General features: G+C 36.7%; 1 protein-coding gene across 5 annotated transcripts in view; it reads left to right on the top strand.

The window, feature by feature from the left end:
- The window catches only part of ARAP2 (ArfGAP with RhoGAP domain, ankyrin repeat and PH domain 2), a 126,918-nt gene extending 100,405 nt beyond the window's left edge, over window positions 1-26,513 (top strand). For 4 of the 5 annotated variants that reach the window (XM_035547324.2, XM_035547308.2, XM_050710292.1 and 1 more), the window contains 7 exons: window positions 1,487-1,615; window positions 6,187-6,326; window positions 11,707-11,789; window positions 13,134-13,169; window positions 13,650-13,713; window positions 18,091-18,222; window positions 23,658-26,513. In XM_035547324.2, coding sequence (XP_035403217.1) covers window positions 1,487-1,615; window positions 6,187-6,326; window positions 11,707-11,789; window positions 13,134-13,169; window positions 13,650-13,713; window positions 18,091-18,222; window positions 23,658-24,008 — 935 coding nt within the window. In that variant the 3' untranslated portion in view covers window positions 24,009-26,513. The remainder of the gene's footprint in view (window positions 1-1,486; window positions 1,616-6,186; window positions 6,327-11,706; window positions 11,790-13,133; window positions 13,170-13,649; window positions 13,714-18,090; window positions 18,223-23,657) is intronic. The other variant, XM_035547343.2, reaches the window with a different exon arrangement.
- Window positions 26,514-26,714: the final 201 nt, after the last annotated feature.

Here is a 26,714-nt window from a genome sequence, read left to right on the forward strand (position 1 = left end):
GTCCTGGTGTTCAGGAAAATGTGTTCTGCTAGAGCGTAGTGCTGGACAGTCTCAAAGCAGCTGTTGACATTTCAGACTCATCTACCATAGCAGAAGTGAAAAATGAGATTATGGCATCATCGTTTCCCATCAGTGCCCAAGAGATACAGGGCTAGACTGCCTGACCCTACGTGACAGCGTCACACAGGCGTGACTTTCCAGGAGTTGTACTCAGCTTTTCTTAAGTGTTGACCCACTTAAGTTTGTATGCAATTGGGAGCTCAGAATTTGTGGAAAAATCAGTCTTTGGAGTGAAAATGCATCCATTGCTCTAGTTGTGTCTTGCAAAGCCATTGTTGAGGTTTTGTGCTTTCCATAGGTGCTTACTGCTGAGAGTCCTTGGGTGTGTTCATGGAGGAGCAATTATTTAGAGACCGGTACCATATAGAGGGAAACTGCTGTGCACTGTCTCTCCATCCCCATCAGGATTGCCTAGTGTGATACCAGAGACTGCGCTGCAGTGTATGTCACTTTCATATTTCTGCTGGATCTGGTAATGTGGATTTAGGGCCTATTAGCAGTGCCTTCCCAAGTTTCACTTGTATATGAACTGTAGTTTGTAGAATAGAGTACTGATTGGGCTTTTGTATCATGCTTTTGTATCACTCCAGTGTTTCAATCCTGTGGAAGGGTATCAGGGTTTCTCTTTTTAGGGTGGATATGTTGACAAATGTATTTTTCAGCAACCTGTGTATTAAAATGCCCTCACACAGTCTAGTCGTGCTTTCACCAATTTATATTTTAATCTTGTTATTCTCTTCACATGGGGTTGGGATTTAAAAGTGCAAGTCTGGAAATTCCCCAACCACATCAATGGGGAGAAGAACCAGTAAAACTAAATCCTTTTCCCTTTCAGTTGAAAGGAATGTAACAAAACGAAGGGTCTGCCTCGGCCTGCTTTGGCCATTAACAGACAATGCAATCTATGCCAGTATTTTTACTTCTTTTTTTTTCCGTTGTGCTCCAAATTTTTTTTTATTGTTGTTTTGTGCTTTTGATGTGTTTCTTGTTTTGCTTAGGTGTGTTTTTTGGATATGTATATGTGCGTGTTTTTCTTAGTGTGTTAGTAGCTGTGGTGATTGATTTTTTTGTATAGAGCCCAATGCTGTCTGACTGCATTTACATATTCCCTGTGATAATTTCTAACCTTTATATTAGTTTGAAAACAGTGTTTTAGTATCTCTACTGAAGGAAATACTAATAACTAAATACAAAAGAATCGTTGAATATTTGACTTTTGCTTCTTCGATTTGATTATCTAGGCAGATCTTGCTAGCAAAGGTGTTGCTGCAGAAACTCAATGAAGTGCTTAATTGCCTTATTTTGAAAGCAGTGTTCTTCTTCTGTAGCTTAAAGTGAATGAAACAAACAGTGCACGTGAAACTTCTAAGGGTCTATAGTCTTGATTTTCTTATTTCAGCTTTTTTTTTTTCTGGGCATTTTTCAGAACGTCCACTGCATTATACAGAGAATGTTCTAGAACAGGTTCTCCACTGGAGTTCACTACCAGAGCCTGGCACTGCATATCTGATAATAAAGAGATTTCTAACAGCAGACATGATGAAACTCTACAGTGGTATGTGTCTTTTGTATATATCCTCTTGTGTTTCTCTTTTTTTTTTTTTTTTTGTAAATTAGGTATTTCATGTAGGGACACAAGGATGGCAATTCTTTTATGGATGTCCTTATATAGATTCTTATATAGATGTTCCAGAACACCTGAATTACCAGTATTTTATAGAAGTTTCTGTTTTACGAAGGGTTATGCTGACTTCCTTGTAGAACAAAAACTACATCATTTCTATGTTTTAGAAACTGTAAGCTCTGCCATGTGAACATATGTGAACAGAAACCCTGCATTCTGCTCACACTTTGTGAACCGTGGAGCTTGAGACGACTGTTTTATTCACAGTACAATTCTGCACAGTCCTTCCACATATATACTCTGTCTATATGTGGGTGGACTGTATATGTGTGTATATATATACACACAGTGTGCATATTATGTATTAAGTATGTATGTTTTTATATAATTATATAAAGTATGTTATAATTTCTGTTATACTCCTATGCCTCCAAACTAGTTTGAGTGACATAAACAACTGAATGACTTACGTACAGCATGTGGCTTTTAAAAAGGATGAGAAATTTAGATCTGACACTTGAAAGGAAACACATCTCATATATAAAGTGGAAAAATAAGATTTACAAGCTCCCCCAGTTGTTGTTTTCTGCATAATACCTGGAGTTAGATCTCCCATGTAAAAATGTATAGTATTCACTCTGAGGGAAGCAGGAGTTTAAAAGTTAAACATGTCCAAAAATGACTACCCTGTCATTTGAAAGCAGTTGAAATCCTGTGTGTTGTCATTCTGAAACATGCAATGCTGACATATGTTGCCTGGTTTAATGCCCAGCTGATTTAATCTAATGACTTATTCAAATATATAATCTTTTTCTCTCCTGTAGATTTCTTACCCATAAACAGAAATATTAATTTCTTCATCAGCATGTCTGTTCTGTCTCAATTTCAAGAAGTAAAAGTTATGCTGTTATGCTTATGCTTCTGAAAGTAATAGCTTTCTTTCATCATTCTCTTTTCCTGTAAAAGCATATTCCACAGATATGAACAAACCTTAACGAGTGTGCTGTTCGTGGCTTTTATGTTTGAGTTTCACTATCTCTAAATGTGTTGCAGCAGATAGTGAATAGAGAGAAATGGCCTAGTTCATTAAATGCTTGATATACGAACTCCCATCACCTCACTGTGTGTTCATGTATAATCAGAAAAAGGGAATGGGTCATAAGGACTGTGTGTGAACAACTGCTCCGAGAAACACGTAAGGACGAGGCTAATGTCTGAAGTTCAATTTACAAAATGTGGTGCTATCTAAAAGGGAGAGCTGCCATTTGTCCTCCTCCTTCTCTTCTGCTTTCTACACCCATTTGTTCCCACAGCCCATTTCAGTAATTGAGTTTGAATCAATTCTTTTCAGTTTGACATTGGTCTAGGCACACTGGCTTTTGACTGAATGTTTAAATTTGTCTCATTTTTTGGTATTAAAATAATTAAAACCTTATTAAATAACTTATATTGGTTTTCTCAGTGGTTTGTAGGGAAAAGTCCCTGCCATATTGTTAACTTCCAGTGTTGATCTCTGCAAACCTTATGTGGCAGAGTAACCTCATGTATAACAAAAATCTTGAATGTGAAATTGCCATTTTAGGGAGCTTTTATATGGTGAATAGATTTTAATTTCTAAAGCTTTACTTTTTCTAACTGCTTCTTGTTATAGTAAAATAAAGATGTTCAAAATAACAAACAGTTCTGTAGTCATTTCATCTCAGAGGTTCTGAGACTAGCTTCTAAATTTGCTCTGAAATACTAATAATAATGAGGAGCTAATACACATTCATTAGCTTCAGCAAAACAGTGTATGTATTGTGTAGGCAAAGATGCAGAGAAGTCTGCAGCATTCATCCGCATTTTGTAGTTGCAGAAATCTACATGTTTATTGTTTCTAATCTTGTACCTGTATATGTACGCTTAAAACAAATAAGTGGCTATTTCAAATGAAAAAGAGTTTTAGATCAACATTGTATTTGCATCACTACATGGTACCAGAGTGAGGAAAGATATAGGATCAGGCCATCAGAGGAAGGGATGACCTTCAGTTTCCAGGGGGAGGCAGCAGATGTGGTTATGCTGGAGCTTTCCATCTCAAAGTATAGATGCCAGCCTAGAGAGAGGGAGGAAGACCTTAGCATTGTTAGTCTTTTACCCTCTTTATGTGGGTAATTCCTCCTCACTGAGCAGTAGGACTGAGTCCAAATGTCCAACCAATGCTATGTGAAGTGTGGTTTTTAACAGTGGATTCAGCCATACAAATGGGTGGGTGGCTGTCCTCCTTTTCAGTAAAACCAGTAGGGCTGTGATCATGTCTATGTTTATAATTGAATTCCGTTAATTTCCTTTGTTTCTCTGATTTATGTTAGTCTTACAGACTAAATTATGATACTCCAGACCTTCTTTTTTCTGTTAATGTTACCTCAGAGCTTTGTGTCATCAGCACTTTTTTCCTTCCAGAGGCCTTAATTATATATGAAATAATGTTAGTTCAATAATGAACCTAGAGGAACAACTCAGCCTCATTTCATCCTGGCAACTTATCGTTGTCTTCCCTGTCAGTGAAACTTCCCACATTTCCTTTACATAGTAATTTCCTTTACATAGTACTTTCTCCTTTTTTATAACTCTTATTTTCATTTTCTCCATTTTAAACAAATTTCTCATGTTGTACAATAGCAAATGTACTGAGGCCTAGATGTATATTTTTCTCTTGTCTAGAAATCTGTTTTCCTTATCAAGGGAAAAAAAAAAAACATCATTTTGTTTCAGTATTTTCAGCAAATTTGTGGTGATTTTTCCACTTTCCTCCAAATCTTTAGTTACTCTCTCTTGACAATTTATTCTATAGCTTTTGATGCTTGTTGAAGGAGCATTGTCTTTCAAGTGCTGTTCAGAAGGGCTGGCTGTGCATTGTATTTTGGTATAAGAGATGCTCAGTATAGTGTAGTTATATTTCAAGACCCGTTTTCTTTTCCTTACCTAAAAATTTACCATATTCAAGTTCTATTTTTTATATCAAAATGTGAGGGAATAGATCCACTATAAAGGTTGTGTATAGGTGCTTGAATTTTTCCTGGTAAAGAATTGTATAATTTGAGTGGGAAGTATTGATTTCTGAGAACCAGGAGCTATTATTCAGAGAGATTCTTTGAAACACAAACTTCTGTACTGTATGTGGATCAATCCTGAATGGATTGAGTGCATCTGGTTCCTACTAGCTGCAAAGTTCTGGAAAGCTCTGCATGTTTTGCAAAGTTTATATCTGAAAAATGGTTAGGGTACACCCCAATTATTTTAGATTTATTGTATGAAATACTGGCTTTTAAAGAGTAGAGAAAATCAAGCTAGAGAGATGTTTTTTTTCTCCTTCAGGCTTTTCAAAGATCTTTCTAAGTATTGAGTGTTCCTAGACTTGCTAATGCTGCAAAGTTTAGAAAGATTTTTTTGTTTGTTTGTTATTTTGAGATCTGTGTGTAGAAATATAAAATACTCCAATTTGGTACAGATATGAAAGTGTGCTGTATGCTTAAAAAAAAAAAAGTTTGTGATGGTGTGGATTCATTTTCTACTCTGAACATGAAACAAATAGAGTGGCAGTGAAAGAATATGCTCTTTTTTTTAACTGTATGTTTGCACAGATATGACACAGATATAACTGAAGATATGTAACTTTTGATTTAAATTTTTGAAATGTATTGATTCTTGCTTTAGATTCTATCCTAAACTAATGAAAATACTGGGAAATTTTCTTCTGAGATTTTCTTTTAATGGCAAGCATACTGATTAGAATGTAGTTTGGCTTTTTGATGAAATCAAAGTTTAATATCTTTTTAATTTCCATTATATTTAAAATATCTTTCATAGCTCCAGTTTGTACTAAGATATAAAGCAAGAGGGAATTGGATTCATGATTTTTAATTATCTTCTTTTTTTCAAATAATTAGGGTTAGTAAGAGGAATAATGTAATTCAGAGTCTTTAAACAGCTGTTTTTCAGCCAATGTGAAAAATGGGATTGAGATGCAACTTTTCAGGCTAGCCCCAAAGTCTCACTACCCTGTACAAAAAATAGCAGAATCTTACTCAGAGTTTCATGATATAACCCGTTTTTATACATTTGCTTTAAAGTGTATTTACATAATCAGATGTTTGAGTCTGAATATTACTTACCTGCTTTTTGTGCACATGCAAGCATGCATCTAATGCAGTAATTAGTACATATTTCACTATTGGAATGTTGGGGTTCTTCTAAAATAATCGCGTGTAGAATAACTGTCTACAGGTTCTTTAACAGAAGGGTAAAGAATGTAAAGATTGAAGGATTTAATTCCGTAATTAAAACGTTCACGGTGTCAATATTTAAGAATGCCATCCTTACTACGTAATAATGATAGGAAAAAAAATCAGTAAAATTGTAATTATAGTCTTTTGATAAACAGTAATACTAGGAGCACTTAAACACAACAGCTTCCAGTGTTGTAGTATCTTCTAACAAAAAGCATTTTATTTTCTTGATAGAGAAAAACGTGAAAGGTAGTGTGAAAGCTGGCTATCTAAAGTACAAAGAAGAACCATCAAAACTACTGTCCGGAAACAAATTTCAAGAGCGTTATTTTGTCTTACGGGAAGGAAACTTGCTCCTTTACAAGGATATGAAGGTACCATGAACTCTTCACCAGTTTAACCATAAAGGCTCCTTTAAACTTGCTTTTTCATATAGAAATGACAAACAGATGAACACTTATGATACTAAAAAAAATTTGTAGAATCTGGGGTTTTTATGTTCCTATTTCACAGAGATTTTAATAAAAGGAGTTTGTGTCAGTTGTTGCAATATTACAAGCTTTAAAAAATGTTTAGGAATGCCTACAGCTTGTGCTGCGGTTTAGGTTTGTGAAAACCTTCCGTAGTAGCAGTAGTAGATGCAATATGGAGCTTAAGTGAGCTGCATGCTGTTTTTTCATGGTATCTCACACAAAGCCTTTAGAAATTACAAGCAACAGGGTTCTTTTAACCTACAAATGTCATGATTGAAGAGATTATAGAAAGCAACGTCTCAATACACTAGCAAAATCTTCTCCTGCATCCCAGCAACCTTGTCTTTCCTCTTCGTTACTAAAAAGTGAAATGTGAACTACTTACACCGATGTATTCTCAGTCCTGCAAAAAAATATAGATACTATACCTCAGAATCTCACAGAAGCAAGTTTAAGTACACATAATAGAATGGTGGATTTAATATTAAGTATTTCATGGGAGTTTTCTTTGAAGAGTTCTTTTGGCTGTATGGAATTGGTATTAAAGTATAAAACCATGTAACATACGATGTGTACTACGCTGTCATTTTAGTTTTGAAAATTTCTGGTTAAAAATGTATATATTCTAAATTTTAATTTCGATTATTTTAATTTATTTTTGCTGATTGCTGGTTTTACCCATCCAGCAAATATATGTGGCTTGATGACCTTCATAAAGTACTCTGAGGAATTTTTTTGTAAGACAGAAGCTTACAGATTCGTTGCTAAAGTAAACTAATGCAAAACAAATATTGTTAACTAAAATTATATCCGCAGTCTCGCAAGATAAAATGACCCCAGAATGTCAAAAATTGTCTCACAATTTACTGCTAGAACTCAAATTGGCACATATGTGAGAATATATTAATATGTCCATAAAACCTTAATTAGTATCTTGGAAAGAGTTTAAATGATCATTGTGCAGACTTACAATCTGCTTTTTGAGCCATTCTGCTTCATAAAGCATTAAATTCCTAAACTGAGGTGGAGTTTTTGATGGTATTACTTCTAAATTGTTTTGCATTTGTTTTTGTTCTTAAAAAAAAAAAAAAAAAAAAAAAGATACCACTTAGAAAATAGCTTATTTCAGTTTGTTTTACTTTCTTTTGAGAGATGTTGATCCACCACTAATAATTTCAGTTTAATTTCAAGTTATATTTAGAAATGAATAGTAAAAAAGGGTTGACACTGCAGATGGAAAAATTGCATTTAATAAGACTGCATGTGCTAATTAATTTATGAATTCTCATTAACAGCAAATTAGGTTTATATATGCAGGTGGAGATACATTCTGTTAAGTGTTTCTTTCTTATGTTCAGGAGCAATTATCAAAAAAGTAAAAAGTTTCCATGATATTATGTGTTCAATTACAATATTGCACTAATTGGCAGAAGCAGCATACCACTTTAATGTACTGTTGTTGAGAGAGATGCTCAAGCACAGAAAAATAGTTTCCTTTAGGTGTATTTTCTTGTGAGAAGTGTGCTGTTGTTTAACTAAATCATACATTTTGTATGGGTGTCTATTCATTTTGGCAGCATTTTTGCTTTAAGTGGGAAGTTAGATGAGAAGACCAGACATAAAATTGTGTATTTGTTATTTTCTTAAATGCTTTTGCCACCCTAGATTCTGGATAGCTTTTTTTTTTTCCTTCTTCTTCACAGTGAAATATTAGATATTAAAAGCTATAAAGACAGAAATTGGGAAGCCAGGACAGTAAAGTCTATGCAGTAACTTTATGTACAGGGATTACAAAATTTGTTAAATACTTTGCTTAAATAAACCTGAACCATTTGGCCTATTAGTACGAAAGAGGAGTTACTGTGTTCTGTAGTAGATTTGTGCACTTTTTTCCAGTAACATATCCTCAAGGCACTTTAATTTCTTCATACCTAGAGTGGATATGTGTCTGTTGTAGGTTGGCTGAAGGTAGTTTTTCCAAGGATCATAGGATAACTTGGGTAAGAAGGAACCTCTGTAGTCCAACTTCCTGTTCACAGCAGGGCCAGCAATGAGGTCAGAACAGGTTGTTCAGGGCTTGATCCATTCAAGTCTGGAAAACCCCCAAGGGCAGAGATTGCACAGCCTCTATGGGCAGCCTGTTCCAATACCTGGCTCCTCATGGGAAAAAGTTTCTCTTTATATCCACCAGTGACAGGACCTGTGGGAACGGTGTGAAGCTGAGGCAGGGAAGTTTAGGCTGGACATCAGGAAGAGGTTCTTCACCGAGAGGGTGGTCGCACACTGGAACAGGCTCCCCAGTGAAGTAGTCACTGCACCAAGCCTGTCTGAATTTAAGAAGAGATTGGACTGTGCACTTAGTCACATGGTCTAAACTTTTGGGCAGACCTGTGTGGTGCCAGGAGTTGGACTTGATGATCCTTGTGGGTCCCTTCCAACTCGGGATATTCTATGATTCTATGAACCTTTCTAGTTTTGAATCATGCCAATTGCATTTCATCTTCCCATTGTGTAGCACCGTGAAGAGCCTCGCTCTGACTTCTTTGTAGCCTACCCATAGGTACTTGTGGGTTGCTGTTGGGTTCCCTCTGAAGCCATCTCTTCCCCTGGCTGAACAAGTCCAACAATCTCAACCTCTTGTAACAAGTCAAGTGCTCCACCCCCCAACCAGTTCGGTGGCCCTCTGCTAAACTCATTCCAGATTATTGATTCTTTTCCTCCATTGGGGGACCCAAAACTGGATGCAGGACTGCAAGTGCTGAGGAGAGGGGGGAAATCTCTTCACCTAGCCTACCAGCTGTGCTTCTGTTGACACAATCCTTCCTCGCTGCCAGGGCATACTGCCTGCTTATGCACAGCTTGCCATCTACCAGAACCCCAAGATTCTTCTCAGAAGAGCTACTCTCCATACTGTGTCACTGCAAGGTGCTCTTCTCAAGAGCAGGACTTGATATTTATCCTTGCTGAATTTGATAAGGTTCTTTTTGGCCTGTTTCTTCAGCCTGTATAGATTCCTTGTGCTCCCAAGTGTATTGACTGGTCATATAGGTTGCCATGCAAGCTTGATGATCGACTCTTCTAGGTCATTGCTGAAGCCGTTACAAGTGACAGGACCCAGATCAGTCTGCCCCACAGGCCTGAAGTTGGAGTATATCTGATTAACCATTAGCCTCTGAATCTGATTGTGCAACTGGCATTGCCAATAGAGATGTGCATCCACTGAGACCATAACATCCCAGCTTGGACAGATTATTGTGGGAGACAAGTGTCAGAAGCCTTGATAAAGTTGGGGTAAATGACAACCATTGTTCTCCCCTCATGCACAGATCCAATCATTTTATTGTAGAAATCAATCATGTTGGTCATGTTGACTGTTCCCAGTAGCACTGTCTCTTCTATGTGCTTAGAAATGTGCTCCAAGAAACTCACTCCAAGATTTCCCCAGGGACTACAATGAGTCTGGCAGGCAGTGAATTCCCCAAGTCATCTTTACAGTCCTTTCTGAGGGTGGGTGCAATGCATTCCTTTTTACAGTCATGATCATCAGTCAGTCCTGATCTCCATGACAGTTCCAAGATGACAGAGACCAACATTGCAAGGATGTCAGCCAGCATACTCAGCACTCTTGGACGCAGCCCATCTGATCTGATGGACTTGCATGACTTGAGTTTGCTCAAGTTATTCCTGAGTTTATCCAGTGCTCCTCTGGTGCTGTTTGTTATTCTCTTCCTTGAACCCCGCCTATAAGTATGGAGTGCTGGACCTCCATATGAAGACTGATGCAGTGAAGCTGACATGAAGGCTGATGCAGTGAAGATACTGGATGCCTCAGTATTTAGGAGGAAATTCTTCACTCAGAGGGTGGTGAGGCACTGGAACAGGTTGCACAGAGAGGTTGTGGATGCTCCTTCCCTGGAGATGTTCAAGAGCAGGTTGGATGAGGCCCTGGGCAACCTGATCTAGTGGATGGTGTCCCTGCCCATGGCAGGAGGGTTGGAATTAGATGATCTTCAAGGTCTCTTCCAACCCTAGCCATTTTCTATGATGATCCATTCCATTATTACCTGGGTCTGCTGTTGCAAATTCACCATCCAGATTCAACGTTGGGCCTGTGTTTTCCATCTTCAGCTTTTTACTGCTAATGTATCAGTGTAGAAGTTCTTCATGTTGCCCTTGATGTCCCTAGCACATCTCAGCTCCAAGTTTGGCTTTCAAAATACTATATCTACATTTCCTGAGTGGTGTTTCTTCATAGCCTATCCCTTCTTCCACCTTCTGTATACTGCTTTTTTCTGCACTGGAGCTTCACCATGAGACCAGTTCCACCTGAGCTGCTTACCTGATAAATTTGTTCTCATGAGCATTGAGATGAATCATTCTTGATCTTGGAGAATGCTGTCCTTAAAGACCTGCCAGATTTCCTGAGGTTCTTTACTTTTCAAAGCTGCCTCCTCCCTAGGAAGTGGGAGCAAGTTCCATGAGCAAGCCAAAAGTTGCTCTTTTACCCTTAAGGTCTGTCCTCTGCTAACTATTCATCTTTATTCCCCTCAGGATCTTAAACACCACTCTTGTCATGGTTATTATGGTTAATGATACCATCTGTGAATAGCAGATTCAGCTGTGCATCACCCATTGTTTGCCCATCCAGTACTGTTGTCAAAAAGCTATTCCTGATACCCTGTAGAAATCTGCTCGATTGCTTGTGTCCCGCCATGTTTTCTTTCCATAAGATAATCATGGATAGCAAAGCTCTGCCCTTTCTAACAACACCACCAACAACAACCACCTACCTGCCCCTGGTTAGAATTGGTATTTGTTATCCAGTGACTTCCTTCAGTTGTTTAAAGACTTTGCTTATTTCATCCTGATTGAGTGGTCTGAAGCAAATACTTGCCATGATACTGTGCATTCCTTAGAAGAGCTCCTTTAACATAGAGGGCAACCCTCCCCTCTTTATTCTGTGACTGACTCATACTCCTGAAGAGTTTGTGTCCATCCAGTGTAGCACTCCAGTCTTGTAACTTTCATCAGCACACCTCTATTACTCTGACCGTATTATAGTTTTGATTTCATGTTGACCTTGAGTTGTTGCTAATCAATCTTTTTCCAGTAATAGTGATTGGCACCCTTTGTTAATGGGACAGAAAGAGAGGAAAAAAAAACATAATGATCTGTTAGAAAAGAGTGGTGCAGTCCATAAGAGATGCCTAACTGTGAAGAGTTGCATGGTGTTTTCTCTTTTGTATGTTCCTGATACAATAATTAGAATCTTTATTTGCAGGCTAGCAAACCTGAAAAAGTGTTGCCTGTCAATTCCTTGAAGCTTTATCTTGGAGTGAAAAAGAAAATGAAGCCACCAACAAAGTAAGAATAGAAAAGAAAATAAGTTAAATACTGTCTAGAGAGGTACTGTAGTGTATTTGTGAAAGGGGAACATAAAATACTGGAACAGGAAAAAGTCAAGAAGCCAATTGAAGCATGCTGTATTAAATTACCCTCCATAATATTATTTGTTCTGTTGCTATCTCTGTTCTTGTCTTCTATGTTAACTCTTCTGTGCTAGGAAATTACTTTATTGATTGGCTTTCCTTAATCTTAAGTGTATTATCTCTTGTGGATATATTTGCTGCTAGCTCACTTAGTTTTGTAGTATGTGTCCTGCATTTCATTGTACACACATTCCTTGCACCAAGAAAAGGAGAAAAGAGAAAACCAACTAGTCATGGCCTTTAGTGACTGTCACTGTTGTTTAGTAAGGAATTACGTTTTTCAAGATCCTTGTTATTTTGATATTTCTCCTTCCGGATGAAGACTACAGTGCCCTTTACAAACATCATTGATGATGTCTCTGGAAAAAAGGAGTGAAAAATGACACCTGTTTTTCTCAGATGGTTCCAGTACTTACTCAGTCAAAGCCTTGAGACAATGAGACAATGTACATGAGTTCCTATCCGAGGGGACTCTAAGCAGACTGTAGATTTTAAGCAGATCTATCTGCTTGAACTTTACAGTAGGCATTTCAAAATGCCCCAAAAATGTCTGCCCCAAATGCTCCAAATTTCAGTCTGAGAGTGTTGTCCAAAGGCTTCTTGAACTCCAGCAGGCTCGGTGCTGTGACCACTGCCCTGGGGAGCCTGTCCCAGTGCCTGACCACCCTCTGGGTGAAGAATCTTTTCCTAACACCTGACCTGACCCTCGCCTGTCACAGCTCCATGCCATTCCCTCGGGTCCTGTCACTGTCCCCAGAGAGCAGAGCTCAGCACCTGCCCCTCGTGAGGGAGCTGCAGGCCACTATGAGGCCTCCCCTCAGCCTGCTGTGCTCTGGGCTGAACAAACCAGGGGACTTGAGCCATTCCTCATACGTCTTCCGCTCTAGAAGCAGAAGTAACTTCCCTTCACCATCTTTGTAGCCCTCCTTTGGACAGTCTCTCTTAGTTTTTCTTTTTTTTTTTTTTTTTAAATCCTATTTTTACTGGGGTGCCCAAAACTGCACACAGTAGTTGACGTGAGGCTGCAGCAGCACAGAGTATAGCGGGACAATCGCTTCACCATCAAACCCACAATTTCATTCTAGATTTACAGTACACAGTGAAACTTTGTAAAAACAACAACAACAACAAAAAATGCTATATAATTGATCCCTGTATTTTGAGGAAAATGTCCCTGTCTTGAGTTTCTGGAACTAATTTTTGATATTTTTTTTTTCAGCTGGGGAATTGCAGTGTTTTCTGAAAAGCACCAGTGGTATGTAAACATGAGATACATCTGATTGGTTTAACTTCAGTGTTTAGTGTTCCTTGAAATGTTCAATTTCAAAATAATATTCACTAGTTTTAAAACATTATTTTGCTTAAACATTGACATTTTGTTACATTTTTCTTATTATGTAAGAAATCACAGTTGATATGTTTTGGTAGTCTTTTGGTGGTTAGGTGTCTGTCTCCTTCCTGTGACCTTAAATCAGCAAACAGTTTTAAAATATATCATTCTAAATTTTTGAAATCTATACACACGCTTTAAACTAAGCAGATGCATTCTCTTCAAATAGAGTAAAGTGATAATTTGAGTTATTAATAATTCCCTATCTTTTTATGGGAGTGTTAATAAAAAAACATTGACAGAATTAATAAATAAACAAAAGTACTGTTTAAACTTGTTTAGAAATATTCTTTAATATATGTAGACGCAACGTGATTTTTGTGTTGTTTGTATGTTGCATTCTAGGCATATATGTTGTGATGGACATGATACGCAGATGGAGTGGATGATCAGCATTTTTACGGCACAGGTACTAATCTGATCAAATACAAGAAATGTAATTTTTACTGTTACGCAAATACTGTTTAACAGTGATATGAATTTGTTATACATGTGTTACAGATAAAAGTGGAAACACCATTAAGGTGTTTGGAGTACTAAGTGTAATAAAACTGCAAAGAAAAGATGGTCTTAGTCTATGAAGATTATTGTGTATAATCACATTTTTATATGAAAGCTAAGTACTTTGCAAATAAGGGAGGAGAATGTTACATTATATTCTGGCATCCTTTTTTTTTTTTTTTTTTTCCCTGCTGTGTACTAGGGAAGCTGGTTAAAGAAAGACAAGTCAATTCCTTTGTAGCAATAAACCTCTTTGGGGTGAAATTCTGGCTGATGACCCAAAGGGTATATCTGTATCCCACAGCGCCTGAGTGCTCTTTTTCTGCTTGCTACTTTGGATGCTGCATGCAAGGTAATCATCAAAACAGGTTCCCTGTTTCAACACACAGCGATGGGAACAGTCCTTGTCGGAGAGCTGTGCCAACACAGTCATGTTTCTCTGGTATCCAAGTTAGCTTGGTTAACACCAGCAATTCATTGCGTCAGATAGGCACTATATTAAATTAAGTAATCTTCTGCTTGTTACTAGATTGCAAATAAGAAGGGTGTAAGCCTGAGTGCCATGAAGGAAAGATAGGTCAGTTGCATGATTCAGCCTGACAGGAGGCTGGAGCAGACTTTAAGGGTTTAAAAGGATTTTGTATTTGTGTCTGATATATTCTTGCCTTACCGGTGGCATTCAAGGAACTTTGAGGGATATCGCTGAATAAACATCGCTAGATTTATGGCTGTGAGCTTTACATATTACATAAAGTGGGGCTAGAAACAGGGCTGTTGCAATGCATACTTAGTGGAGAATTTTTAAAACAGAATCTGTATCTTTGACCTTCATAGATAGTAGTGCCAGAAGTACAATGCATGCCTTGTAGGTAAGCCTTCCAAATTTTTGTCTTATTCAGCTCCCTTAACTGAAGTAACTATTGTAGTTTCTATGGAAACAGACACCAGTCCTGGCATGTATCTCATGGGCATAACATGAACAGTGTCTTGACAAATAGGCTTAAAGTTTATTGATATAGGCTACTTAGAAATAACTCATACCAGCTTTGTATATCTGAAAGCCTTCTGACATGAAATAACAAGAAAGGCAATCAATTGGGATTCTGATCAGGTAGTGTGGTATGTAGAATGTTCCTATGACAATATAGATCAAAAGCTGAGAGATGGTGATCAATATTCAGGAGATTTCTAAAAACAACAGCAAAAAAAATCCTTTCACATGCCTTTAAAAGAAAAAAAACAATTGTGAATACTGTTTTTTTTCCGAAAACTTCATTCTCTTGAGGGCAATGAATTAACAATACTAATAAACTACATTGGGATTTTTTTTTCTAAATCAGCATTCTGGACATCAGTAAAAGTTATCAGATCTTTAAGTTACTTGAGAAATTATGTGCTAGTGAAGCCAGTTTGTTGTATTTTTTTAATTACAATGTAGTGCTGAAAATTTACAGTGAAAATCTTTCCTTGAGAATGTAACTGCTCATGTTGCTAAAGCTTAATGTAAGATCTCCAAATGTTTTGTATCACATGGCACCAGACAATTATCATATTATTATCCCCTTTCTAAACTAGAAAAGTGTAAATGTCAACTGAGGTTATTATTTCTAGTTAGAATTTTCAAAGTGAGGCCATCTTTAGGAAAGATAGCTTTCTTTTACCTTATCCATTAAAACAGTATTTTAAACCTTTTATGTTAGAAAGGCTGCAGGCAGTACATTTTATTTATATTAGTAGAATAGCTGAACTGAAATTACAAATTGAGAAATACTCTAAGGAATATTTTGAAGTGGTAACACATTTACATTAAATTATCCAGTGCAATTAGGAGACAGAAAAATCTGCTACCATGCTTAGAAATGGTTGACCAGAACATTTATTGGTAATTAATAGCAGTACTATTGTTTTTTCTCCTCTTTCTCATGTTTATTCCTATAGTATAAACAGTGCAGAGAATCTAAATGGCAAAGTTGTATGTACGACTGCAATAACGAGTATTTTTGATATATAAAGTCAAGTTAGTCCAGAGGTTATTCACCATATACTTTAAGCTGGTAAATACTAAAAGGGTTTGAGGGACCACCATAGCTTCTTTCAGTGCTATACAGTCAGTCTGAAAAATATGGCTGAAACTTGATTCTTTATGTGAATTTGTACTAAACTATTATAGAATTAATAATGTATATAACATACAATTGGAAATAATTAATTTCCATGAAGATGGACACAATAGTATACTGCCAATTCCATTGCCTTTGATCAACTATAGATAGGTCAGTATATTACCATGTGGTGCAGTTGAGCAGATAGGTCAAAACTATGAGTAAATACATTATGTGACCTAATACATTGCTAGTATTTCTGATGTATTTTCCCAGAGTTCTATTTTTAGAAATGTTACAGACACAAAAGAGAAATCAGGTTATGTAAGAGACAGGGATAGTTTCCTGAACCTTCCTGAAAATTAAGGGAGGCAGTTTCCTTCACATACTTGCTTAAAGCTTCTCAGTCACTTTCTGAATCACATTTGTTTTTTATGTCTTGGTCTGCAATAAATTGGTTTTTGTTGGCAATATCTGCCCTTTCAAATAAAACGTTCTTAATGTTCCATTGGAAGAAAGATGAATGTTCTTTATGTTCACCGGGGAGAGCTCTTACAACAAACGTTTATATCACTGTGGTCAGTACCATGTGTGAGAATTTTTTTGTTCCCTAATAATGTTCATCTATGAGAATTTTTTTTCTAAATAAGGAGCTGATAGTCCTCTATTCTAAGTTGCTGTGCTCAGTCAATAATCACTCATTCTGCTGGCTTATTATTAATAACATTGCTTTTACTGGCAGGCCACCTGCAAGTATGATCGCAGCTCCACAAATGGACTTTGTATACAGTCTTGAAGAGATAGCATCTTAAGTCAAGGATGTGGGAGATTGAATAACATAAAAACAATAAATGACACTGAAGATTTTGGCACCTATGAAAAGATACCTATTAAAGATTTGAACAGTGTGACAGAAGTTTTTAGATTGAAAGGGACTTCTGAAGATCATATAGTCCAATCCCTTTGCTCAAAGCTAGAGCAGGGTGCTTAGGTCTATGTCCAGTCAGATTTAAATAATTCCCAGGATGCACTCCACAACCTCTTTGGGTAATTTGTTCCAGTGTTTGTCCACTCTCACAGTAAAAAAAAAAAATAAATTTGTGTGCTAGGAAAAAAAATATTAGTTCTAATGCTTTGGATTAGACTTTTGCTAATATTTACACAAAACATTCTCAGCTTTCATTATGTTTCTTTTGTAGTATTTCTGACTTGCCAATTTCCTTTGGGGTTTTGCTAATTTAGCTTTGTGTACTCATCTCCAAGCTTTAGTAACTATTCTTCTGTAGGCTTCATACATCCTCTCTGATTTGTAGAGTCTCATGTTGAAGGGTTTTTTCAAAAAACACTCCTACTCTACCTTGCTCAGAACTTGTCTGTCACGTTATCGTTAACTTCACCAGGGGACTTGGAGAGCTTTGAGGACATTTGCTCAAATTTCTACACGTGAAATTCTCATATGTATAGATTTCATGCTGGTGAAAGTTCATTCTGGATATTTTGTAGAAAGAGATTTTAACATTTTATTTGAAATCTTCAGTTAAGGCTATTTTTCTTCCTTTCTCTTCCCAGCCATGTTTTTTACTTAAAATAAAGCTGCATACTTTGGGGTTACCCCCAAAATTGACCTGTTTTAGTAGAGCCAAAGCAAAGTCTATTATTGACGGCAATCTGTTTATGTGTAGAGTATGTTTTTGGGGCATTGAGAATGTCAAGCCATTTCATTTTGGATAGCACATGCAGTTATTGTAGAATAAGCAATGATTTTCTCCTAAATTATTGATATAAATTTTTAAACACCCTTGCAAATTGAGATAGTTTTATTTCAGAAACTTTTACAGTCTCTTCTGAAAGCATGTTTTTGTGGAATTTAAAAATTATGAAACAGATGTGTTTGTCTACTTTCTATTCCTAGTAGATAATTGTATTGACACATAACGTGGAGGAAAGATGAAAATACATGAAAATTGTATAGAGACAATTTGGTTCTGTTCATTCAGGATTGTGCAGCATTTACAAGCTACTAATTTAATCTTAGGCACCATACTGCTTGCCCCCTTCTCACACGAGGAAAAAAAAAAGTGTGGTGCAGAAGATGGCTCTTCCAAGACAGTTTTATATACAGAACAATGTTGTGTTTTTATGAAACTGCACTCCAAAAATAAGGATTTTTTTTTGTTCTTCAGCATGCCGATATATGGCCGCCTGCTGGAAAAGCAAGAAAACAGTCCATAACTAAAAGTCCAAAGATTGGAGGCTTACCACTAATTCCCATTCAACAGGAGAAGAACACTTGTAAAATCAGAGGGAGTATAGAAGTAAGTGGGATTTAAAGTTGATGTGGAACTTCTAATGACAATGCTATATTTCTAAATAGTCCAGTAATAATGAACTCTCTAGAGCTGGGTAAAAGTAAAGTATAGGTGCTCTTATTGTCAATGTCCTTTTCATTCTCTAGTCATTAAAGGAACAGTTAGGACAATTTAATGCTAAAAAATAAAATGATTATGACCTAATCTTGTGTCAGCTCTTTGTTTGGTCAATAAATCAATAGTAGATTTTTTTGTTTGTTTATTGAGCAAGGATTGCTCATTAGAAGTAAATAGGACTTTTACCCAGTAATATACTGCATGTTATTACAGTTTTATGATAATGTCCTTGAAAACTGTCCTTCTTATATATTTTATCATATCTTTTCTTCTCTTCTCTCTGAAGTAACTATTCAGTATTAGTTATTTGCTCTGTGAATGTAGTGGGAAAGTTCAGATGGAACTAACTGTGATATATTTAAGCTGCAATATTTTTAGTCTCAAAGAACAAGGTCAGGGTTTAAATGCAGCTCTTTGTGGAGACTGACTACACTACACTATGTGCACTGATGATATGTCTCAACCTCATCATATTAGCTTCAGATGAATTTCTGTCATCTGCACAGAGGTACAGGTGCCTATGGGGAGAATTGACTTGCCTTACTTTCAGCTCAGAAGAAGCAGTTGTAGTGGAGGCACAGGTCTGGTTAAACTAATGGTAAAGATTCTGAATGCAGTAGAGAAGGAGTATTGAAAGAGAACAGCTTGGACCTTTTACTGTATGCAGTATGAGTTCTTGCATGCTTTGATAAGATTTTGATGGGAGGTAAATTATGTGGAATGTTATCACTATTTAGAGACTGTTTCAGACAGAGATTGGTGAAGTTTACTCAGTTCCATAACAAACCAAAAGCAAAGATAGGAGCAATACTACCTTTATAGAAGCTTTATCTACAAGCAATTCCATCTTTGTGTCTTCTGTTATGCTTTCTTCATGCGTTTCTTTTCTTCCTTAACAAAGAATTATAACACAATGTAATTGCAGTTATCATTTTCCTCTTTTCATTTGTCCTTTCATTTTAGCATTTTCTCAGAAAGCACTTTTGCAACTCTTTGATAAATTTCCTTTAATGTTTGCATTTTAAAACTTTTTTAATGAAAGGAAATAACAGGTCCTGTCATTCAAAAAACTTCAAAACCCTTAGGTATGTTTCTTAACTCTCCTGTATTCTTGATTCTAGATGTAGAATCTGTGATAGGCTGTTTGTGATACCTACAAATCCAGACCTTGTAGGATAGAGGTTTTATTGGATTTTGAGCTTCAGTATTTTAAATCCTTAATACCTTACGGTACCAGCAAGATTTTTTTATTTTTATTTTTTATGCTGTGCTTCATTAGCAAGGACTACAATGTTTTCTACAGTGCAGCTCAGGGGAAGCCTGCATTTAATCACGAAAGTACAAAATCTCAGTTTTCATTAATTATCATCATTTTGGTATTTATGACTAGACTTTGGCAATGTTTATACAAAGGATGATTGCGTACTTGAAGATTAACACCAAATTATATAATGGAAAAAGAAAATTAACACTTTTTTTTTACATGGAATGTCAAAATTGGAATGAACAGTTAAAGATGGTTAGAAAGTGAGTATAAGATATGGTTAATTAAGGAAAAATACTGTCAGCAGTGTAGTTAATAAAGCAATATATATCCTTTTGTAGACCACAACTTCAGTCTTCCACAGATTTGTAGTGCTTGTCCAATATGCAAAAATACTATCATTTACAGCATTAAAGATGAATAACAGAAGCGAGCGTTTTCAGAAGTATGCTGGTTTATGAAATATCTAGGCCTGTTCACAGGATAGTGTGTAAATTTGCAGTGGAAATGTGATTTAATTTGTCTTCATGTAGGCAGGGAAAGTGACCCAAAGTTTTCCAGACAGGGAAAGAAGTGATGTCTTTGTGATGTAAAGATGGATGGGAAAACCCCCAAATATACCCAGACATCAACAAATGTAAAGTCAATGTTCTGTGCTAAAATGGCTGTATAGCATCTTTCTATTTTTTTCACTGATATTTATTGGAAGTAGTTTTAATGTGTGATAACATAAAAATATAATACAGAACATTTGAAAATGCTTGTATAACTAACAATTTTCCTAATAACAATTATGATCAGAAGACTTCTGTATCTTTTCCTATAATACTTGTTGCATACCTGGAAAGTAGTCCAATTAAAATATGAATACTCCTTTTATGAATATGAATAACCTTTTAACTGAAATAGCAATACATGCAGTAAAGCTGTACGGCCTTGTTTCAAAATACAGCAAGATTGAAGTATGAAGAAAAACTTTCTGACTTAGAATAAGTTATACCTGTGTAGAGTTTTGAAAGAAACACGATTTCATAGGGCTAATCTATATGAATAGATTTATTCCGTGTCTTTGGTTAAGATGTACAAAAGAAAGAAATATGTTAGATGTACGTATTATCAATTTGTTCACTAATTATTTGATTAAGGATCAGAAATTTAGAGGCAAAACAGTTTCTTCTACCTTGAAATTGTTGTTTTTTACATTAGGAGCTACTGGGAGAAGAGTATGGAATCCAGCAGTGTAATTTATAGTATGTGACTACCAGTAGGCAGTGGATCCAACTACAAAGAAATAATAATAAGAAATTTCACATGGCAGTTTTGTTTGTAAATCATTTTGATAAGGGAAAGTGTTACTGTTACTGCTCTAATTTGAGCAACAGAATTTGACTCCATCAGTTTAATATTTTAATAACACGCATATCTGGGCATTAGAATTTCTGCATATACTGAATATACTCTAAAAACATCAAATGCTGAATCTATATTAATGGGCTACCTGCCAATATACACGACTATTGCAGAAAACTAAGCATCCTTTAAATTTGAGAGCTGTATTTGATCTGTTCCTGCTTCCATTTTATAAACCTTTCTTTGGGAAATAGGGTTTAAAAAAAAAAAAGGGGGGGGGGCTCCTGCTATACCCAGATTAGAAGAATTATTTCAGAAGTATAGTCAGTGTTTTTCTTCTCAGAATAAGCAAAATTGAAACGTGATCTACAAAAGTCTGTAAATAGAATATTGTTGCTCCTGATTGAACTTCAAGACTAATTTATATCTTAGTTTGCTAAGTAACACTAGACAGCTTGGATCATGTTACTGTTTTCTGAAAGGTACTGCATGACAGTTTACATTTCACACATTTTACATTTCGCATACTGTGTGTATATTATCACAGATATTCCTTCTATTACTGTTTTATTAGTTGAACTTGAATCACTGACAGATGCTAATCTCACTGCTTTCTTGTTCATGCAAGTTACAAAAATATGTTAAATGGAAAATGATAGCTTTTTCAAAGTTAGCAGGACAGAACTCCCTGCATTCATGAGACATTGGGACAGATTCTCATGTGTCTTGAACATTTTTTTCACTGAATATAGATGAACGTATTAAACCTTAGGATACTGCTTGCTGGCCTAGATAGTAGCAGGTGATTCTCAATTGATAAAAATTGTTACTGATGTCAGTAAAATTTAAAGTTTCCAGGCAAGCTAAAGGTCTACTCTATAGCATGCAGTGATGGTAATCCATGTAGCAGTATGAATGTTCGTGTGCATTGTTGTTCTGGGACTTTATTTTTGCATGTCCAGGCCACCGATGCCTTGTTGTTAATGTTCAGTCTTCATTCTCAGTGACTGCAAGTAAAAATACTGTTCCCCTTAATGCTAAAAATGATATAGTGATATGACAAAAACAAACAAACAAAAAAACACCTTTATCTGGTCTTTTTAAAAAACTTGTGATTTTATATCATCCAAATATATGTTTCTTTTACTATTGAATAGATGCTAACTCAGGTGAGCTACCAAGACTGCACAAATAGAGCTGTTGTATAGCTTAGATCTCTTTAATGGAAACATTTAATATTTACTATATTCCTTCTTACACAGCACCTAATTTGCTGTATCAACACTCATTTGCTGTCATTATGAAGAAACAAATCTGGCCTTAAAGCAAATAAGACAAATAAGAATGGTAGGGAAATTTATTGTATTACGTCTGCTCAGATGCTGTGGCAGTAGGCAGATCATTGCATTTGTGGAGTAGCCTTATAGTTGCAGAGGAAACTGAGGTCTTAGAATTCTTTTTCTTTCATGTGTGACATCTTTGACTGCTAGAAAACACACAAAGCTAAGGGAAACTTAGTTTTTTCTTTCTGTCTTTCTTGTGCATCTCTTCTGTTTGGCTGGATTATTGTGGAGTTACTCATGCATAGCATATGAGCAAATTGTCTCTCATGGAATCTTGATACTTCATATATGTTAAAGCAACCATGGAAAATCATATTGAAACACTAGAGGGGAGATGATTTAGGTATATCTACATGAGTATCTGAGTTAGGATCAGGAGGGCACTTTAGGAGCAAATCTTCTAGTTGTTCCATCTACTGTGTTTTGTTTTGTATTATGAACTGGTTCTGGACCATGCGAACTTGGATTGCTTTCAGATGAAACTGAAGTGGAAGATGCTCTACAAGAGCATATAAAACAGACGGGCCTTCTGCCAGTAGGAGAAAACTAAATTTTGTCTCAATTGTGTTTAAAAATAAATAAATAAATGAAATAGTATGGATGTCAGGTTTCTTAGCACTGTTTCACTGTACAAATGTACTCCTAATGGGCCACACTATCTGCAGTTTTTTCTGTAGCATTTGATTTCCCTTTCATTTCTGACAACTTAAGAACTTGAAAATAGCCTACTGCAATAGAACAGCTGTATTGCCATCAGTTTGTTCTTTGAGTTACAAGTATGTTACTTAAAATTGCTAGTCAAAATTTGAAAAAGCAGACAGCCTTTGTAATTTGCCAAGTACTACTGAACAGATGCTGAAAATATTTGTGTAATGTATGTCTATGTAATGTAAATGTTTATGTAAAACTGTATTTTGTACATTCATGTAGCTCAGGCATTAAGTTATCATAATTGCAACATTTTCCAGTCATATTTGTCTAGTTTTTAAGTATTCTGAGAGGTTGCTAAGAGTATATGGATCTGCTGTAAAACATTAACATTTAATCTGTGGTAGGGTAAAAAAATCAAATTGTGAATATATGAAAATACGTGAAAATGAATGCCTTCAATTCACTGTGTTTAATTGGAAGATTTATGTAATTTTCAGAAGTATCACTAATTGAGAGAATATACTTACTAAAAATGCTTACTAAATGATAACAGCACAAGTTGTGGGAATTTAGAACTATTTACTGTGCTGTCTCAGCTCTTGAGTAAAATTGATTCTTTAAAGTGTTATGTGAAACCAAGAAACAAAAACTGCAATCTAAATATTATTGAATATTGTGTTAATGTGAATCTTATTTCTCTTTGCTTGTTTGCTCAGAATGTACAGTTAGGATTGGGGAAACCGAAACTCAGTGAACATAATGAAGATGACTTACTGGAAGAAAGAAAAAACTTGAAAGAAAAGGCATCTATGGTTGCACAATGTTTGGAACGCAAGGAGGAGAAAGTGCATAATCATGCTAAAGCACATCGGAGCTTTATCTCTGAGGATATAGGTGTGGGGAAGACTGACCTATGCCAAAGACCACATAAGCCACTGAAAAAAAATAAGAACAAAACAAACAAAACTACATTGGAATTAGATAAAAAATTGCCATCAAATGTGATTCAGGAACTAAATACAGTGTTGCAGAAGAACAGAGTGCTTCATGATGAAACCTCCAGCTGATGTCCTAAGTTTGAAGTTTAGAATATATATATATATATATATATATATATATATATATATATATATTTTTATTTTCTGGGCAAAAGTAGGGTTTTTATGTATGTAGTTTGTACAGTGCAGAGAAAATTTGTTTATACGCAGCTCTTGATTTTGTATATGCACACGCTACGATATGATTTAAGATTGAACTGAGAGAAATGATTGTGCAAAAGTCCTGAAATTTGGAAGTTTTGCTGTGCAGTGCAATGGCACTTGGGTTTTATCTATTGTTTTTTGTTGAAGATTTTGTTAGATACAAGAATTCTAAGCACTATCAAAAGCTTTTGCTCGGTTCGTACTCCATACCATCTTGTAAGTACTGGAGAGAAATTTTTGGAATGAAGGCAAGACATACGCTGAAATTCATCCTGTTGGTCTGCAATATTTTTAATTGTCTAACACTATAAAAAATGAGTGTTTTGAAGAGTGATTTTTCACATATAATTTTTTAAAATTTAAGAATACAATGAGTATCTGTTACCAAAGATTTGTCCTCTTGCAGAGCAGCATGCAAAAGAATCAAAGAGAAGGGATATAATAGGTAAGACAATGCATTAGTCCTTGTATCTCAACACCGTATCTATATGGTATGCATATGACTGTGATACCTAAGTAACCAGAGAATGTTTTGGATTGGAAGGAACCTTAAAGATCATCTAATTCCAAGCTCCCTGACATGGGCAGGAACACCTCCCACCAGGCCAGGTTGCTCAAAGCTCCATCCACCCTGGCCTTGAATACTTCCAGGGATGGGGCATCCACAGCTTCTCTGGGCAATGTGTTCCAGTGCCTCACCACCCTCAGAGTAAAGAATTTCTTCCTACTACCTAATCTAAATCTACCCTCTTTTAGTTTAAAGCCATTACTCCTTCTGCTATTGCTATGCTCCCTGACAAAGAGTCCATCTCCTGCTGTCTTGTTGGCCCCCTTTAGGTACTGGAAAACTGCTGTAAGGTGTCCCTGGATCCTTCTCTTCTCGAGGCTGAACAACCCCAGCTCCCTCAGCCTGTCTTCGTACAATAGGTGCTCCAGCCCTTTGATCATCTTTGTGGCCCTCCTCTGGACTTGTTCTAATGCTTCCATGTCCTTCTTGTGCTGGGGGCCCCAGAGCTGAACACAGTACTCCAGGTGGGGTCTCACAAGAGCAGAGCAGAGGGAGAGACCTTGACCTGCTAGCCACGCTTCTTTTGGTGCAGCCCAGGATACTGGGGCTGGCTTTCTGGGCTGCAAGTGCACATTGCCAGCTCATGCTGAGCTTTTCATCAACCAACACCCTCCACGTCCTTTTCCTCAGGGCTGTTCTCAATCCATTCTCTGCACAGCCTTGTACTTGTGTTTGTGGATGCCCTAACCCAGGTGCAGGACCTTGCCCTTGGCCTTGCTGAACTTCACATGAAGTTCACACAGGCCTGCCTGCCAAGGTCCCTCTGGATGGCATCCCCTCCCTCCAGAGTGTTGACTGCACCACACAGCTTGGTATCATTGTCAAAGTTGCTGAGGGTGCACTCCATCCCACTGTCCATGTCACTGACAAATACGTTAACCTGTGCTGGTCCTAGTACTGACCCCTGAGGAAACACTACTTGTTGCTGATTTCCACCTGGACATTGAGCCATTGACTACCATCTAGCCAATTTCTGACTGAGTGGTCCATCTGTCAAACCCATATCTCTCCAACTTAGAGATGAGGATATCATGTGGGACAGTGTCAAATGCTTTGCACAAGTCCAGGTAGATGATGTCAGTTGCTCTTCCCCTATCCACCAATACTGTAACCCTAACCTTGAAGACTTGCCAGTGAAGACTGAGGCAAAAAATTCACCGAGTAGCTCAGCCTTCTCCCTATCCTAGGTACCCTGCTGTCCCTTTTCCTTCTGGAGAGGGCCTACGATTTCCCTAGTTTTCCTTTTATCATTGATGTACCTATCTTGCTATCCTTGATGTCCCTGGCCAAATTTAATTCTAACAGGGCTTTAACGAGAAAGAATACTGAAGATAACAAGAAGTTGTCTTTGGAGTAATAATCTAATTTGAAAATATGAATTGGAAAAAAAAATAGCATCATCTCTTTTTGCTCTATAGGCTGATAGAATTTTATAAACAGGCCCTGGTTAGCTTAGGGTGACAAAGGCAGGCTTTGCTATCACTGCTTGGAGGTAGCTTGCTTGGTCCTGACAAAGTTGGCATCTGATCAATATTAAATAGTCACATGAGAAATGAGTTTCCTCAAGAGAAATTGATCCCCACACAAGCATATCCATCAGAAGGGCACTCACTCAGTTGAGAAGTGCCGGTTACTAAATGGATAAGATCAACCTCTCCCTTTACCGTGAGAACAAAGGTGAACAGTCTACCGTTAGCAGGGACTAGGAAACACTTGTGCTCTAGCTGATGTGCTACCCTGTGGGTAATTGCTTAGATTTTTATGCCCAGAGTTCCTTAAATTAAAAAAAAAAAAAATCAAAATCTGTCTTCAAAACAAAACCTATGTGAAAACCTATGTGAAATTGTTGGATTTTCTTCAGTTGTTGTGTGGATCTCACCTTTACTTCTCTCATGGGATTGTCTCCTTCCTCTGTTATGGTGGTATATCTCAGTTTTTGCTTTGTTCCATAGCAGCTGGGTGGGCCAGAGGCACTGCTGTGCCCGGTTCCAGGTGTGTCAGAT

Source organism: Cygnus atratus, chromosome 4 (genome assembly GCF_013377495.2).
Source record: "Cygnus atratus isolate AKBS03 ecotype Queensland, Australia chromosome 4, CAtr_DNAZoo_HiC_assembly, whole genome shotgun sequence".
NCBI classification, from domain to species: Eukaryota; Metazoa; Chordata; class Aves; order Anseriformes; family Anatidae; genus Cygnus; species Cygnus atratus.